General features: G+C 44.4%; 1 protein-coding gene across 7 annotated transcripts in view; it reads left to right on the top strand.

Moving 5' to 3' along the window:
- Positions 1–16,770, top strand: part of nav1a (neuron navigator 1a) — a 77,648-nt gene extending 60,878 nt beyond the window's left edge. For 4 of the 7 annotated variants that reach the window (XM_052058642.1, XM_052058640.1, XM_052058636.1 and 1 more), the window contains 24 exons: positions 380–1,136; positions 1,951–2,448; positions 5,018–5,059; positions 5,194–5,345; positions 5,766–5,948; positions 6,392–6,471; positions 6,598–6,621; positions 6,791–6,868; positions 7,574–7,657; positions 8,341–8,449; positions 8,535–8,656; positions 10,027–10,211; positions 10,298–10,460; positions 10,527–10,719; positions 10,964–11,040; positions 11,117–11,215; positions 11,284–11,455; positions 11,879–12,144; positions 12,221–12,372; positions 12,441–12,512; positions 13,041–13,246; positions 14,483–14,601; positions 14,678–14,866; positions 14,960–16,770. In XM_052058642.1, coding sequence (XP_051914602.1) covers positions 380–1,136; positions 1,951–2,448; positions 5,018–5,059; positions 5,194–5,345; positions 5,766–5,948; positions 6,392–6,471; positions 6,598–6,621; positions 6,791–6,868; positions 7,574–7,657; positions 8,341–8,449; positions 8,535–8,656; positions 10,027–10,211; positions 10,298–10,460; positions 10,527–10,719; positions 10,964–11,040; positions 11,117–11,215; positions 11,284–11,455; positions 11,879–12,144; positions 12,221–12,372; positions 12,441–12,512; positions 13,041–13,246; positions 14,483–14,601; positions 14,678–14,866; positions 14,960–15,040 — 4,103 coding nt within the window. In that variant the 3' untranslated portion in view covers positions 15,041–16,770. The remainder of the gene's footprint in view (positions 1–379; positions 1,137–1,950; positions 2,449–5,017; positions 5,060–5,193; positions 5,346–5,765; positions 5,949–6,391; positions 6,472–6,597; positions 6,622–6,790; positions 6,869–7,573; positions 7,658–8,340; positions 8,450–8,534; positions 8,657–10,026; positions 10,212–10,297; positions 10,461–10,526; positions 10,720–10,963; positions 11,041–11,116; positions 11,216–11,283; positions 11,456–11,878; positions 12,145–12,220; positions 12,373–12,440; positions 12,513–13,040; positions 13,247–14,482; positions 14,602–14,677; positions 14,867–14,959) is intronic. The other 3 variants (XM_052058638.1, XM_052058639.1, XM_052058637.1) reach the window with 3 other exon arrangements.
- Positions 16,771–17,176: the final 406 nt, after the last annotated feature.

The following is a 17,176-nucleotide window of genomic DNA, read 5'->3' as shown; positions in this document are numbered from 1 at the left end:
TTCGTTTCACAGTGTTCCATGGACTTTGGTGGCCGCAGACACGCTTTGCTAATGTGAACAGCAGTTTTCCACATCCAGATGACCGCAGCTGTGACACACACACAGACACACATTCACATGACAGGAAAGCAAGAGAAAACGTGTTTTGTTTTTTTTAAGTTGATCAGAATGGAAAAGAGGAGTAAGTGTACGATAGGCAAAGCTGAAGCTGGCTGTGAGTCAGGCCTATGCGTCGTCTGTCTGCTCAGGCAGGGCTTTTGTTTCATCAGTAGACAGACTTGTAGGTGTTCAGATAAAACATCTTCATATGTCATATCTCAGCTTGAGAGACATTTTTCAGGCATTTGTCTTTCTCCCCCCCCCCCCCCCCACCCCCCAGGTACAGTGAAGACAGATGGAAAGCCAACAGATAAATCTCGATTAGCCGTGAAAAACTCTAGTCTACAGCGCTCTTCTTCTGATGCCGGTAAAGACCAGCGCAATGGGACTGGTTCTTGCGAGCAACGTAAACCTCCATCAGGTCTTGCCAAACCGTCTACCGGAGGGAACTTTGGTTTCAAAAAGCCCACCCAAAGTAATACCAGTTCACCTGCTGTGAGTGCAGGTGGCAACATTCCCAAGACATCTGGTATTCCAGTCAAACCAGCAGCAGGTGGACGTAAGACAAGTCTGGATGTCTCCAACAGTGACCCGAGTGGATTTTTGTCTCCAAATGCTAGGACGTCCCTTCAGTACCGCTCTTTGCCACGCCCGGCCAAGACAAGTACCTTGACTGTAACCAGGCCGAGCTCAGCACGTCCGGCAAGCAGCGGCGTGGACGTAGGCTCCGGGATGACCAAATTCTCTGGCACGACCCTCCAGGGCCCGAGGCTCAAAGAGCAGCCGGGACTGGCTCCTGGAACAGTAGGACTAAGTAAAACAGGCGGTCGGGGGATCCCGAGTCCTGTCAATCAGACGGACAGAGAGAAGGAGAAGGAGCGAGCCAAAGCTAAAGCTGTCGTGTCGGACTCGGAGTGTGGAGGTGGCTCTCTGAAGGGCAGCCGAGCACAGACTGCTGCAGAGAATGGAGGGAGGCTGCAGGGCCTCAGAGCTCCCAGTAGCAAGTGCAAAGATCTCCCATCATCGAACACACACCGGTGCGTGAGGTGCTTTTTATTCTCTACCACTGATTTCCAAGCACCCTTCTTTGAAAGGTGTTTGTGAAATGGTCCAATTTGATTTCAGTGGCAAAAATTACGCTGGTCAACAGCAACGTTGAACCCTTTCAGGGACAACTTATCATGTTATCAGGTTAACAGGGTGCATGAAAGGGTTAATCCGAGCTGGCTCTGTCCCTAAATGTATTTTCCTTTTTTTCCTAGCAGTTTTCGTCAGTTTTTGAGATGGTTTTTAATATTTGTTTTTGAAATTTAACCTAGAAAAAGCTTGTGCAGTACGCATTTTACCATTTGTTGTTATTTATAGCTATGACATTTCAAAAAAAATAAATCTACATGTTGGTGAAAATAACCCTGAATTAATGAATATTAATGAATTTATTCTAATATTACAGATGATATTATTGTTATTTGACTATTGAGAAAACGTGATGAGCTATAGATTAAACAAAAAGCAGGGAAAATTCGGAATCGGCACAAAGAACTCAATTAAAAACGTTTACCCGCATCCGATTTCGACATTTGATCAAGATTTGTTGACCGGTTGAATTTATTTCCTACACATAATGTAGTGTATATTGTCATCTAGCTATGCCAGCAATCTATAGTGTCAGATAGGATATTCCTCCATATGGCAGAAAGTACAATGATCCTGTCCACCTGTTTTGAAAAGCTTTGTGGTCCACTCAACTATGCCTCTTATTTCCCACCAAATAAGTACAGTAAATCTGTGAGCAAATTGTGATTGAGTTCTGTGAAAATATGACCATTTATTTTTGTTGTCTGTGTATAGGCTTTCTGGCTCACGCAGCCTGACGAAACCGCCGTCAGTTTCCCATATCGACAAGATGAACTCCAGCAACCTGGAGGTCATTGAGGCTCAGGATTCCCTGCCTCCAAAGATTCCTCCTTACTCAAAGCTTCAAGAACTCGCCAGTTCCGCAAGCCCCTGCCTTACCCCCAGCCCCGCCCCTTTGCTCAATGTCAACTCTTCGGCTTGCTTCTCAAGCTCAGGGATCGGCTTGGGGCCTCGGCAAGTTACTTCTCTCGGGGTGGAGGCGAGCGCCAGGAGCACCTCCCCCTTGTTCTACCCTCGCATGTCTGGTCTGCATCGCAGCATGGAGTCCCTGCCTTTGCAGATGAGCGTAGCTTCAGAGCTGCAGCAGAGGGGCCGGGAAAAGTCGGTGAGGTCCTACAACACAAGTGAGTCCAGAGACAACAGTCGTCACGAGGACAGAGGCCCTCCTGCTGGCTGGAGCTCTGGAAGTAAAGTTCTGACAGAGACAGAAAGGTGAGACTAAACGAACTAAATGAAGGCACCATGCATAATGTCGTCTGTGTATTCATTACCATAATTATTCTGTTCCGTAATGTGTTCAAGAGATTACCTGTACTCATTCGCTCCCAAAGACGTTTTTAAACGTCTTTTCAGATTTGGTCTGGAATTGGCTGGTACTGAATGAATTAATATGAACAAAGAATATTAAATCGAGATGTGCTGGTTTGTCATCAAAGGTGGTTCATGACGACCGCAAAAGGGGCATTCCATGTCAATTTACCTCCGGAAAATATCAGAAGATTTTAACCAGGCAGCTTTTAATTTTAATCACACATGCTGTAGCTGTTGATATGGATGGCACAACAATCTGTTACGTGAAGGTTAACCCAGAGGTGGGCAAACTACGGCCCGCGGGTCAAATCCGGCCCGTTTGTCTTTTTAATCCGGCCCGCCGAAGGTTGGTATACAATTAAGGTTTGATGTCAACGACTGCATTCATTTCATTTGGACTTGTAATGGCAGGCATTTCAACGCCAGGTGGCATAGTTACTTGAAGTTGCAGAGCATGGGGAGGAAGAGGGAGACGATACGGAAACCCGCAGTAGCGCCAAGTCAAGCAAATCCCGTTCGATACGACGGAATAATGTACTCTTAAAGTCTGAAAAACGTGCCAAAAAATGCGAAATACTGCTTTTTAAATAAAGAAATCCAATTAATATTATGTCAAATTTAGTTTACCCTTTTGATCCGGCCCTCCATAATATTTTCTGGTTCTCATGTGGCCCTATGCAAAAAATGGTTGCCCACCCCTGGGTTAACCCCATTGTTCCTGAGATCTAAGTGTTCAAACCATGGAGGCTGCGCCCCTTTTTTCTTAAAAATGTAAAAATTTGGTGAGCGTTAGCTCCCAAAGCCCTACTCCAATTGATTCAAAATTAGGGATTCAGTGCCCTATTTTGGTAGTGTCAAGAGATAGGAGTGATATCACTGTTTATGTTTGACATGTCATCCATATCCTGCCTTTCGGTAATCACATATAGTGTACAATAAAGAGATTTCATCTTGCGCACTGTGGGAGAAAAGGATCAGGTAGACCAGACATGTCCAAAGTCCGGCCCGCGGGCCAAATCCGGCCCGCGGTCGAATTTCATCCGGCCCTCGGCCCCTGTCATAAAATCAGTGCCGTCTGGCCCGCAGGTTGGGCGCAATGGAACACGTGTTGCATTGACTGAGGTCTCGTAGACTGGTGAGTGATGTTTCATAGAGTACTGCTTCCCTCTAGTGGCTAAATGAGTAATAGCATTCACTAAATGAGTAATAGCATTTAGACACTAGAGGGCATCACTCACGAGTTAACAAGACATCACTCCGTGTTTATATTGACTGATATGTCATATTTCAAATGATCCTTGCAGTTGTGGATATGTGTATTGCTTGTTCATTTCCCTGTTGTTCGAGTCAAAGGTTTTGTGACTATTGAAAAGTCATGGTGATACATTTTATGTTTCAAATCAATCAATTTGCACTCAGGAGACTTCTGTTTAAGAAAAAGTCAAGTGAATAAGCAGTTGCATGTGATATACCTGTTTCAAATGAACCAAAAGAAATTCTTAAGATTGTTGAAATTAAAATAAAAATGGAAATGTGAAACAGACTGGCTTAGTAAAATTTGTTGAACAATATTGTTTTTCAATGTAAAGAATGTCAGCCAAGGTCGGCCCCCCGACATTTTACCACATAAAATCTGGCCCCCTTGGCAAAAAGTTTGGACACCCCTGAGGTAGACAGTGTTGAGCTGCAGAAACACATGGTGGTCTTACCGTGTCTGACTGTATGTTTATTATTAGTTGTTTTGTTTGTTAGTGATTAAAGCGGTCTTCAAAAGCATGCAAGGACTCAAGTGAATTACTAACGACCTGGATACAATACAGGAGACGCTCGCAAATCGAGCCAGCAGCAAACTGCACCAACAACTGCCGTAGCTTCATTTTCGTGCCAGCGCAAGTCTAGTTTAGTGCCTTTGGGCGTTTTGGGGCATGGAATTACCTCGCCCCTCAGTCATCACACAATTTGGGAACAGAAAGTAGTATGCGGTCAGCGTAAAAATAGGCACTTTGTCGTTTTTGTGCCTGGGCAATGGACTAATCTAGCGAAATTTTGTAATTTTCTCTGGTCGTTGCTGCCTCGCATCTGCAAATTGACTTGCAAAAAGTACACTCGATTTTCAACTTCTCAAAAGCAGGTTTATTTTGCAGTGCTGGTGGTCTAACGTGATTGAAGTGGATTTAATCGAGGCATAGGAAGACAGATTTGGCGCTCTGCGGACGTATGTGCTGCACGTCATCGGATTTCATTGTGAAATATTACACCGCCCTTTGAATCATTGTAGAAATGTGTGTGTTGGGGGGACCATCCACATGAGTGATTTGACATGGAATGACCCTAAATCATCTGGTTTTAATGTTGTCGCTTTCCCGGTGTAGTCATAGTTACTAGTTAAATCCAACTGACTTCTAGCTTGACCGTGTCTTCCGTACTGCCAGCCTACCCTTAAATATAATGTCATTGTTTGATCCCACAGTTCTCAGAGGGACAGAAACACTCTGCCAAAGAAAGGTGTAAGGTAAGCAAATACATGCACACACATGCATGTGTGCTCTTTGCAAAATAAAACCACCAAGGATGTTTTTAAATGTATTGACTGCAGTTCACAAATGTTGGTGTACCTTGAAAAACCTCTGTATTCTATCCTTGTAGTTTCAGCAGTGCCTCCCAAGTTGAGTTTGATGGAAAGGAGAAAGGAGAGAGGAGACACTCTCATACTATTCTGAGCATGACTGACTCCCTCACTCTTCCAACGGTGTCGTCCGCGCCCATGTCCTTGCCCCGCTCCTCCATTAGCAATGCAGGTGTGTCAAGTCACTTTCATTTAGACATACTGTATTTATACTCAGCAACCACCTGCGCAATCCAGATTGAGCTCAGAAGCTCCATGAAATACTGTGCCTTCGTAACAATAGAAATGCACGGTTTTGATTGAAATTGTCAGAATGGTAATCAAAAAGCATTTTTTTTTTCAGAGTCACAAGACGTCATTTTATTGTAATTCATTTAGTTACCTTATTTACTTAGTCAAGTAGAAAAAAATATTGCTAACAGTCCTCAAGATGATCCCATTCAGTTGTACTCCACAGTCAACTATGAAACCACAATGTCAAGTTATTTCATTAATACCTCTCAACATAAAAACTCACTGAGAGCGCATATACTGTCAAGCATTGCCATTGTTGCATTTGGATGTGACCATCTTCCTACTTGCACCTTGCCAGCGCCAGGCCCGCTTGGTGGACCTCCAAGGATGACTCGATCCAACAGCATCCCCACACAAGACACGTCCACTGAGCTGTACGGGGCGTCTCCGCTTGGAAGCACGTTATCGCTGGCTGAACGCCCCCGCAGTTTAGCAATGGTTCGCTCCGGATCCTTCAGGGATAAGGAGCTGAATGATGAAAGTAAGACAACAGAATGATATCTTTGTGTAAAACACTTACCAAAAAATTGGGGAAATTCAGTTTTTGGGGGTGGGGGGTGTCAGCACAAAACGAAAATACGTTGTAAGGTTACGTTTGACCTTTTCTTTAAAAAAATTAAATGAAAATAAAAAGTGAATGTGCATGTTTCGATGTTTTTGCACTACTGTTCTCTAACAAGAAGCTGACGAGTAAACTTGACAGCCAGTGAGAGCTCAAGTTTCAATAGTTCCTGGTGCAAGACCCACCCCCCTTGGGTGTCCACCACCCATCATCTCTGGGTGACTGCGAGGGAGGGGGGGGGGGGGCAAATTGCCCAAAGGCAGCCACACATATTGCACATACCAGAAATGATCACTGTTTGTAAAGGTTATAGCGCATTTTATCTCACACTCTCTCCAATCGTCTTGCTTTTGTGCGTTCAGTTCATGGATCCGTGATCTCCTTGGCATCCAACGCCTCGTCTAGCTACTCGTCGGTGAGTGGGAATGCCATTCAGTCACAGGTAGCTACATATTAGTCTTCTTCTTTTTCTTCTTCTTCTTCTTGCTGCCCCTGTCCTCACTTTCTTCCCTCACGGATGTCCCTTCTTTGTCTAACATCTCAACTTTTCTTCCCACTGCATCCAAAGGCAGAGGAAAGGATACAGGGAGAGGTGCGTGGTGTTTCCGCTGCTCTGTCACCTTCCTTCCCTTAAGAAATCTGTCACTCATTCCAAACACCCTTCTCATTGAAATTCTGTTTGTGTTAATTGTGTTTGTTCATTTGTTCATTAATTATTTAGTTAAATTGTTAATTGTATTTGTAACCTGTTTTCTCTTCAGCAAATCCGGAAGCTGAGGAGAGAACTGGAGTCTTCCCAAGAGAAGGTGTCAAACTTGACCACTCAGCTGTCAGCCAACGCAAGTGACCCTCAAGATGAATCCGACTCCATTTGAATAGTGAAATTAAGTCTACCGTGTATCTACACATTTTCAAGAGATTTCATAGCCACCTGAGTTTAGTATTTACACTGTAAAAAAACAACTTGTATTTTTGGGGCGCTACAAGAGTTATTCTAATTGGAACAACTTTAAAATATACATTTATGGCAACGCTGTTAGTCAGCACAACTAAACAAGCAAGCTGTTGCTTTTTGTTGGATTGCTCAGCTTAAATACTGTAATTTATCGAGGTTTGTTGCCTTGGAGTTTTGAGTTCACCCACCAAATACATTTTGGTGTTGTAGGTCAGTACAGTATTTCTGACTCGAGTGCATTAGCCATAAAACAACCTTTTTGTTTTTTTTATCTCTTTAGTCTATTAATGAATTGAAAATAATGGCTATAACTCTGTGATGAATCCACTGTGATCCAAGTACATCACATAATAAGATCATGACCATTGTAGGACAAAACACTGTCACATCAGTCGATGCCCAAGCCAGGCATCATGATAGTGCCGCCATGAGAAACAATGACCTTGTTTAGTCGTGAGGGAGGGCGTGATGGTTGACGGTTTTAGTGTTTTGCAAAACCGCTACAGTGTGTCATAGATGAAAATTCTCGATGGCAGTATTCTGATTAGGATGGTGATTCTTGTTTTTTTTTTTGTTTTTTTTTAAACAGGCCAATCTGGTGGCCGCCTTTGAGCAAAGTCTTGCCCTGATGACAACCCGACTGCAGAGCCTGTCATTAAGTCACGATCAGAAGGTACTCACACAACACTTGAACACACACAAGCTTGAATCCCAGCTGCATTTCATCACGGAGCCGGTGTTCTCCGCACTCAGCGTCTTTGCCGTCGTGCAGCGAGGTGACTTTAATGACAGCCCGCGGCAAGGAGGAATGCGCCTTTGAGGCCCTCGCCGCGGCTGCACTCTGACTTGGGATCAGCGTAGCCCGAGAAGGGGATCAGTGAAATAAAAAGCTCAGTCAAGCCTCGATCAGTTTGCGTGTGCACATCACATTCCGACATTGTTCTACCCTCCTATCGCACAAAGTGTGAATGAAGCGATCCGAGCTGGAGGGGCTTGTCCACTGTGTGTTTAAATGTGAGGAGTCTCTCGCGCCGTTTCATGCCTTGCTGCTTCCGCTGAAAAGGCCCGTCTAGACTGCTCCAGAACGAGCTTTTGTTTTTGGTGCCAGCGCGATGACCTGTGCAGCCTCGTCAGGGGTACGGTCTCTTTAACCTTGAGGAGATGGGTCAGATGCAGGTTTAGTGTGCACATAAGCACACAATAAGCAGCACTGTATGGGGCTTGACTTTTTGTCGCTTTGAAGTAGTCACGTTTTCAGGATCAAGCCTCGCTTCACACTGTGTTTGTTTTTTTTTCTACAATAAAAACACCAGACATTCCTCCTCCTCGACAGAAATCCTTTTTTTTTCTGTGCAGGACACTGAATTGATGGAGTTGCGTGAGACCATCGAAGCTCTGAAGGCCAAAAATGATGAAGCGCAGGCCGTCATACACGGAGCCTTAAACCACCCAGATAACGATAAAGGTGGAGAAATCAACCTAGTGATGACTTCCTCTGCCATTTTGAACACCTGCCTGATGATGACAGCGTTTCCCCTTGTTTTCCTTAGAGTTGCGTATTCGTCGGCAGAACTCGTGTGAAAGCATCTCCAGCCTCAACAGTCTGACCAGTATGTCAAGTGCAGGGAGCTTGAAGGACCAAGAGGCCAAGAAGAAGAAGAAAAAGAGCTGGGTAAGAAAGTACACAGCTTCTCGCTGTTTCTCGTTGCTCGGCTTGATGAAGTTGGACCAGTTTATGTCGTTCTTTTTGGTTTATTTAAGGTTTTTAAGGGAAGTGTATTGACAGTAATCCCCCGCTGTTTGAGTCTTGCTCCGAACATTGAAAAAAAAAAGGGTTTAGAATTGCTTATGGGAACAACTTAAACTGTTCATACACCAAAACCTTAACCCAAACAGTTTCCTGTTTCCTTTCATTTTACGCCACTAAAAATTCTGCGAAATTGCACATGCAGTGAAGACTATTGGTAACTTCCATTAATAACCCAGGCTAAACTTGGCTCCTCCCCAATATCCGTAGCTCGTCTCTCAGTTGAGATGCATGACTTCCTCGACACATGACTCCTTTCCTGTTTTGACGCGACGTTGCTGGCATCTTTTGGCATCTTTAGAAATGATAGAAAGAGCACAAAAATGTGAATAGGTGAGTTTTTCAGGTTATCGCTGTGGATAGGCTTCACACGAAAAACATGAATAAATAAATTTATGACTAGTGAGCCACGAATATGCCGGAGATGATTGTATTGTGTCCATCCACAATCTCTCGTGGTGCATGTCAGACTAAAGTATCCAAAAGTATCTCTGCTTTTCTATTCAAAATATCATCTTCTGCTTAAGGATTCATTTAATTTGATTTTCAGTTGATTTATTTATTTACCGTATTTATTTATTCTTAACCACTACCCATAAGAGCCCTCTTAACTTTGACCTGCCTCTCTGTTAATGGCTGCCATTATTACACTTAATATATATTCATCAAATGTGCATATTGAGTCAGTGTAAGGATTTGGGCTTTGAAACTGCTGTGTCACGATGGGATGAGAAATATTAAGAAAAAGATTTAAAATGGCATGTAATTGTTGGAGAGATGCTTGTCGGTTTCCGGACTACTTGCCGACTGCTGAGGCGCCCCCGAGAAAGGCGCCAACCCCACTCCCCAGCCCAAGAGACTGCCGGTGTGGATGTTTCACCCTGACATCGCTCCGTACATACCTTCACACGTGTGATGTATTAGACTGTGTGGCCTCCAACACAAACATACAGCAGAGTGCGAGTTGAATTTGCCCTTGAGGGAATAGCATGAATATAATGCATAATAAACGGCAAGTGAAATTGAATTTTGGGGTTGTGTAGAGATTTCAGATGGACAGAGGTAACTCAAGCAGACTTTCAAGCAGTTTTTAAAGAAGCTGTGTAATTGATTCTTTGACTCGAGCTGCCTTGCTGGTGTGCCATTAATTTTTCCTTTGAATTCCTCAGTAGTAAAATCAAACATGCATCAGTTTCTTTGTTTGACTGTCTCTGCGTGGTGCTCTTTCTCGCTAGCTGAGAAGCTCTTTCAACAAGGCCTTCAGCATCAAGAAAGGCCCCAAAACCTGCTCGGACATTGAAGAAATTGTCACTCCTGACTCTTCTGCTCCAAATTCACCGAAGATGCTGCACGAAGGAGCGGATGCAGGGGAGATCATCTCGACGTCCCTCAAAACCTCTACATCTGACATCTCCTCCAAGTAAGAGTTGAAATATCAGCTTGAGATTGCCGGGACCACTTCGATTTTTTTTTTGGTCCCTGACGAGTGTGTGGCATTCCTTCCAGGATCATGGGGACAACAGAGGAGGAAGAATGTGACGAGAGGGCAGTGTCGGAGCTGCGCTCAGAACTCTGGGAGAAAGAGAGAGAGCTAACAGACATCCGACTGGAGGCTTTAAATTCTGCTCATCAGCTGGAGCAACTCAGAGACGCCATGGACAGCATGGAGGTTCGCTTGACCGGGAAAGAAGAACTTTTTTTCCCTGCTTTTATTTCAATCTTGTTTGTATTCCAGTCGACTGTGGAGAGTCTGAAAGTAGAGAATGATCATCTGAAAATCGGCAGTCAGGTCCATTCTTTGGGCTGTGGTCCCACCTCATCCACCTCACAGCCTTCGGGGTTGGCCTCTTTCTTGGGAACTTCGCTGCGGCAGCCCATGTCCCTCACCAAGTCCTTCAGCCTCAGTTTGAATGATTGTAAAGGTCCAGGCAAGTGACAAACCACACATAAGTGACCTATTTGGAGCGGCCTTTACTCGATTAAATGTTTCCTCTTTGTCATTTTCTCATGAAATTTTGGATTTTGATGGAGTCGGGCATTGTTGTCTTTGTAAATGCATGCTTTGATACATCTCTTGCATTGTATCTTATAGGATTGGTCAAGTGCACCTGTTGCTGTGGCCAAAAAGTTACATTCACAAGTGCTGTGTTTGTTTTCTTCCTCTGTCTCCAGGCACCATGTTGGGTAAACCTTCTCTGCTGGAGGAGGTGTGTGCACAGGTTCTGGTTCGCTTCACGGATCCAGCTGAGGTAAATCCTTGGCTTCACTTCCACCTCTTGCAGGCACAAAAATAGTTGCAAATTTTCACCACCTGTCTTTCCGTAGGAGCATAAACAGCAGCAGGAACATTACCTGGGATCAGTGATGATTGGCGAGAGGACCGAATGGGCCTATCTCGACTCCATGATAGCCAAGACATTCAGAGTAAGTCCATGCAGGTTGTGGGATTCGATGAATGTTCACCGTGCTCATTTTGGGTCTTTCTTGCTTAGGAGTACCTAACTCAAGTGGACCCCACAGCCAGCTTGGGTCTGAACTGTGATTCGCTACACATGTATGAGCTGACCCAGGGGGCGCTGAGGGTGATAGGAGGAAACAAACCTCACACGTCGCCTTATCGATGTCTCAGCGGCAGTCCGCCCCGCATCTTTGTTACCTTGAAAGGTTAGTTCAAATGTAGACCATTATTACAGTCGCCAAAGTGGAAAAGATTTAAGTGGGCACCAAATTCATCTAGTGGGCGAGCCTCGGGCCAAGGAAGAACCAAGGTGCATCTCAACAACAAATTATTTCACTCCGTCAATTTTGGAGCAAAAAAATCATATGGATTCATTAATACTTTGGAATATACTTTTCCGAAGGCAAGTTCCATTTTGTTCGTTAATCCTCTCAAACATAATGGCCAATTTGAACATGTAATTCTGTGATTCTTCACTTACCACTAGAGGGAGACAACACAATTCCTATTGTAATACAGTATTTTGACATGCACAGTATGGCTTCACTTTCCATTGCAATTGTTTCATTTTACATAATTCCCTTATGGGTATCAATAAATGCTTACCCCATTTTATATTTATCCCTCAGGTCTTGAAGAACAAAGCGTAGACTCGCTGGTATTCGAGACTCTGATTCCCAAGCCTCTGATGCTGCACTACATCAGCCTGCTGCTAAAGCACCGGCGTCTGGTGTTCTCTGGGCCCAGCGGCACGGGGAAGACTTACTTGGCCCAACGTCTGGCCCACTACCTCTTGCAGCGTAGCCGCAGCGACTTGCCTGAAGTGGACGGCGAGTCCTCCCTCGTGGGCCGCGGCACCGCCGTCTCCTTCAACATGCACCGGCAGACGCAAAAGGTAGCTCATCGTTGAATGTGGACAAAGTGCACACGCGAGAAAGAGGACTTCATCTCACCGTTCTTTGCTCCCACAGGAGCTGCAATTGTATCTGTCTAATCTAGCCAATAAGATAGACCGACAGAGCGGCGGCGAGCTCCCACTGGTCGTGATTATCGACGACATCAGTGACGGCGCCGCCATTACCGAGCTCATCAACGGCGCGCTCACCTGCAAATATCATAAATGGTGAGTCACATCATTTGGCCAAAGAAATAAGATTGGTGAATTCAACAGGTTTTGTGTGGCTGTTTCAGTCCTTATATCATTGGAACTACAAATCAACCCGTGAAGATGTCATCTAACCATGGATTGCACCTCAGCTTCAGGTGAGCATCGAGTCAGGAAGAATGTGCATGACTGAAGCCCTCAAATGTGTTAAATGTGGTGGTAAATTCAAAAGGACAGATACTTCTTGACTGTACTTGAGTCGCAAACTTTGCTTTCTTGATCCAAATACTTTTGTCTACCTCGGAGGATGAAACAGAAAAAGTAGTAAATAGAGCTGGCCGCAGTTGATGTAGTACGAGGACTGAACGATATTCAAAAATAATCGAAATGCCTTTTTTTCCTCAACAACTGTCATGGCTCAGCTTTTTGGGGGGTTTGGTCATGTGACATTCGCAAGCTGAGCCCCGAGGCATTTTGCCACTGCATTTTCAGTCGACAGCAAATAACAAAATAGTCGCCACCTGAGATGGATAAAAACAGGTTGATTAATATTCCACAAGTGCAATATTCATCAGAATACCATCTTTAGACATTTAGACCGCAGACATTTTTTTGACTCGACCTTCCCTTTAAACCTGAGAACAGAATGTGAGTACATCTTCACACCTCTGATGTCTGCCGCACAGGATGGTTCCTTTCTCGAATAATGTGGAGCCAGCCAATGGCTTTCTCCTGAGGTACCTCCACCGTAAAGTTATGGAAGCTTACCAGAAGAAGGAGCATGACGCATCACAGCACGATGACCTCCTGTGCGTCCTGGATTGGGTTCCGCAGCTCTGGTACCACCTCCACACGTTTTTGGAGAAACACAGCACTTCAGATTTCCTCATAGGTAAGAAATGGGCGTAAGTCAAGACGAGCGGGGACTCGTCTGAATTGCACAGAGGACTGTTTGCAGCCAACCGTGCAATTTTTAGCAACCTGCTGCATATACAGGACTCAACTCGACTCAAGTTTCGTTATATAGTGTTTTCACAACAGCAGCATCTACAACAAAGCACTTTACAGAACGCATGACATAAAACAGTAACAATAATACAAGCATAGCAAACTGTCTATCCATCCATTCCTACATAGGCTTTGTATAATACATATTGTGTTTTGGGGAGAGGGCAAGAGCAACTAAGAACACAAAAAATAATGTATAATGTAAATGTTCCGATCCCTCCGTGTATTAACAGTAAACAAATCACGTTTTTTCCCACACTAAGAAAACGATGCATCAATAATACTGTCTAAAAATGTACATTGCAAAATGAACCTGCAGCCATTGCTCAACGTCGGCTTTAAAAGCAGGATCACAGCAGATGACATGAAATAACTTCAACAAAAACTAGACTGTGCTCAAATATTTCGTGTTTCATTCTTTCAAATTTAATCTCAGGCTAAATACGAAACCGCCATCAAGTGGTCAACAGTAAAACGACACCTGCTAGAAACAAGCTCCAACAATCCTATCCCAGCTGTTTTCGGGCACTCTGCGGGGTACACCCTGAACTGGTTGCCAGCCACTCACAGGGCACACATAGACAAACAACCATTCGCGAATTACAATCACACCTAGGGAGAATTTAGAGTGTTCCATTCATCTGCCATGCATGTTTTTTGGAATGTGGGAGGAAACGGGAGTACCCGGAGAAAACCCACGCAGGCATGGGGAGAACATGCAATCTCCGCACATGGAGACCGGAGCCAGGATTGAACCCTATACCTCTGCACTGTGAGACAGACGTGCTAACCAGTCTTCCACCGAGCCGCCCTAGAAACAAGAGTTCGAGCAAAATTGTTATGAACTGTATCAAAATAATAAGAATAAGAAGACCTTTATTCGTCTCATAATGAAGAAATTCCCCATTTACAGCAGCAAAGTTATGAAAGGAAGAAAGAAGAAGAACAAAAACGTACAGGAGCTGCTGTAAAGGCAGCCACTCTTGCGGCGCCATCTTGAAGTGATAATGACGTAATAACAAAAATCATAATCTGTGAAATGGAACCTGCGATGGAAGGCTTTTTACTGTATTGTGAAACAGGAATGATTTCATGAGCAATTGTGTCACTCCCACATCAGGCCCTTGCTTCTTCCTGTCATGCCCCGTGTCAGTGGCAGAGTTCAGAAAGTGGTTCATTGACCTGTGGAACCACTCCATCATACCGTACCTTCAGGAAGGAGCCAAGGACGGCATCAAGGTGGACACACGTGCACGTGCTACAGCAAGAAAAAGTGCGATCGTGACATAACATGCTCATGTGTTTTGTTGTCCAGGTGCACGGCCACAAGGCAGTGTGGGAGGATCCCGTGGAGTGGGTGAGAGGGACCCTCCCTTGGCCCAGCGCACAACAGGACCAGTCCAAACTCTATCACTTACCTCCTCCAAGCACAGGGCCGCACAGCGAGGAGAAGAAGCCCCCCAAAGACACTCCTCCGCCCAGCTCCTTGGAGTCTGATCCGCTGGTGAGTTTTCTCTTTCAGACGTACACAATTTTTCAAGAGCTAAGCAAAGTCACATGACACTGTCGACTATGTTTTTGGCTTCCCTGTCCAAAGATGATTATGCTGCTGAAGCTGCAGGAGTCTGCAAACAGTATTGAGTCGCCAGAGCGGGATGGCGGCCCACATCCGCTCTGAGAAGAAACTTGAAAGACAATAGCCTGCCTCTGCAAAAAGAAACATTGCCGTTGTGATCATCCGAAGCTGGATCGATTTATTCTGAGGCGACAAGCATGAAAACCAGTCCCGACATGCATTTTCCCCCTTCTGAAGCTATGGATGGGAGGGATGCTCACATACATTGTTCAATGCCAAAATTGCACTTTATTTCCAATGTGTGAAAACTGGCCAAAGGAGGAGACATCGTGTCCAAAGGAGAATGCTCCAGTTAAGCAGTAATACCACTAGGTGGCAGCACGAGCAGGCTCCCACCTTGCTGGTTGTTGCTCACGCTCCACAGTCAAACAAGTGAAACGTGCAGTGCCTCGTTGTAGTGGTTTCATCCTGCTGAACCTCGATTGTGAAGGCACAGAAGCGTGGAAACAAAAGTGCTTGTTTATTTAACCTGATAAAACAGACAATTCCTGTTGCCGTTTTTTTGTGTGTGTGTGATAGATGAAGATTTCATCTTTTGTAGGGTTTTATACTGACTCATCTTCAGTAATAATCAGCCAGTGCAGCAAATATTGTCTCTTTTCATACACCTGGAGTCCAAAAACAAACGAGTGCTTCCGCCCTTGCTGCTTTGTTCATCTAAGAACATCGGAATCTTCACACAAAGTGTTTTCCTTCCTCTCGCTATTCGCTTTTTTCAATACAATGACATTCCTTTTTCACAGATTTACATCTGAAAAAGTCTCCTTTTTTAGTTCCCACCTCCCCACCCCCAGAAATATTTTCCAACATATTCTGTCTCGGGTTTCTTTACTTTGCAAACAAGGTGCTGAGGTTTAAGTAGAGATGTGATGCCTCCATCTGCCTGTGCCTGAGAGCCCCATCTGGCCTGAAGCTGCCTTCGAGCTTCTTGGATCTACCACCCGAGGCCTCAATTTAAAGTAAGTTATCATCGGAAGCAGCAACTGTTTGCAAGACTGATGCATGTGGGCTGCGAAGATGTCTGTGATTTCATGAGTGTGGGAAAGTGTGGACATACAAGAAATGTTTGGAGATGAAGTAATGATCACCATTTTCCCATGTTTCCAAAAGCTTTTACTTTGATTGGACCTATCATGTTTTGTAAAAAAAAACAAAAAAACAACTGATAATAATAATCTTCTTTTCACCTTGTTTTTAAAAGCTTTTTTCTTATGCAAATATTTGTAAATATTGATTTCTCTTTTGTACATGGCATCTCTGTTGTAAACACTGTAAATAGCCAGTGCATCTGCGACAACAATCCTGAAAAAGAGTGGAAATTGAAAGAAAAATGCAGAAAATGGGCCTCGGTTTCTGTTTATTGTCTTCCTCCAGTGAGAGGAAGGAGCTCTTGATTTTAAGATGGGCTGAAGTGCTTTTTTGCGTCATGTCTCTAACTGGGCTGCATCACATGTCTAACATGGAGCTCTGGACACAATAAAGTCATTTCATTTTGTGTATAATTTCATAGCTGTGTTGGTTGTCATGTTGATGTCATGTTGTCACTTGGGAGGAGGGGGGGCAGAAATGAAATTGAATTTGTTTGTCCATGAATGATTAGCTTGAATAGCTCCTTACGCGAAAGACTCTTGGGCTTTGTTTCCCAGCGTGCCTGTTTTGTTTTATGTTAAGGATTTGATCGTTGAGATAATATATAATAATTACTACGTTTGAGTTTATCAGCAGTTTCAAATTGGAAGCATAATCATGAAGAATAAAGCTGTCTTCCTTTACTTGTTCCCCCTCTTTTCTTTCGGCGGGTATCTCATGGCTTTGACCTTTTCCTCTCCATTTTAAAAATAAGTGTGACTTACTGTAACTTTTAAGACCCCGTCCCTGATTCTCCTCTGCACAGGGCGACTCGACAAAACGGGAGTGGCCCTGGACAAGCGCCAATGATTGACATGACAAGCCACGACACAGTAGAAAAACATTTTATTTCGGATTTTCTAAATGTATTGCGGACGCGTTGCCGCACATGCCATCCGCTGCCCCTGGTCATTTTAGTACGTTTGTTTGTACGTTGTGCTGAAAATGAAAGCGCTAACGTGTTAACCGACCAGCCCACGACATGGATGTGACAACTTGTCGGCGGTGGAAGGGGATGTACACCGCAAAGACAAACCAGCGAGGCAATGG

This window comes from Hippocampus zosterae, chromosome 2, assembly GCF_025434085.1.
Source record: "Hippocampus zosterae strain Florida chromosome 2, ASM2543408v3, whole genome shotgun sequence".
Lineage (NCBI taxonomy): Eukaryota > Metazoa > Chordata > Actinopteri > Syngnathiformes > Syngnathidae > Hippocampus > Hippocampus zosterae.
Note: the sequence above shows the minus strand (reverse complement) of the source record. Positions and strands in the feature narration are given on the sequence as shown.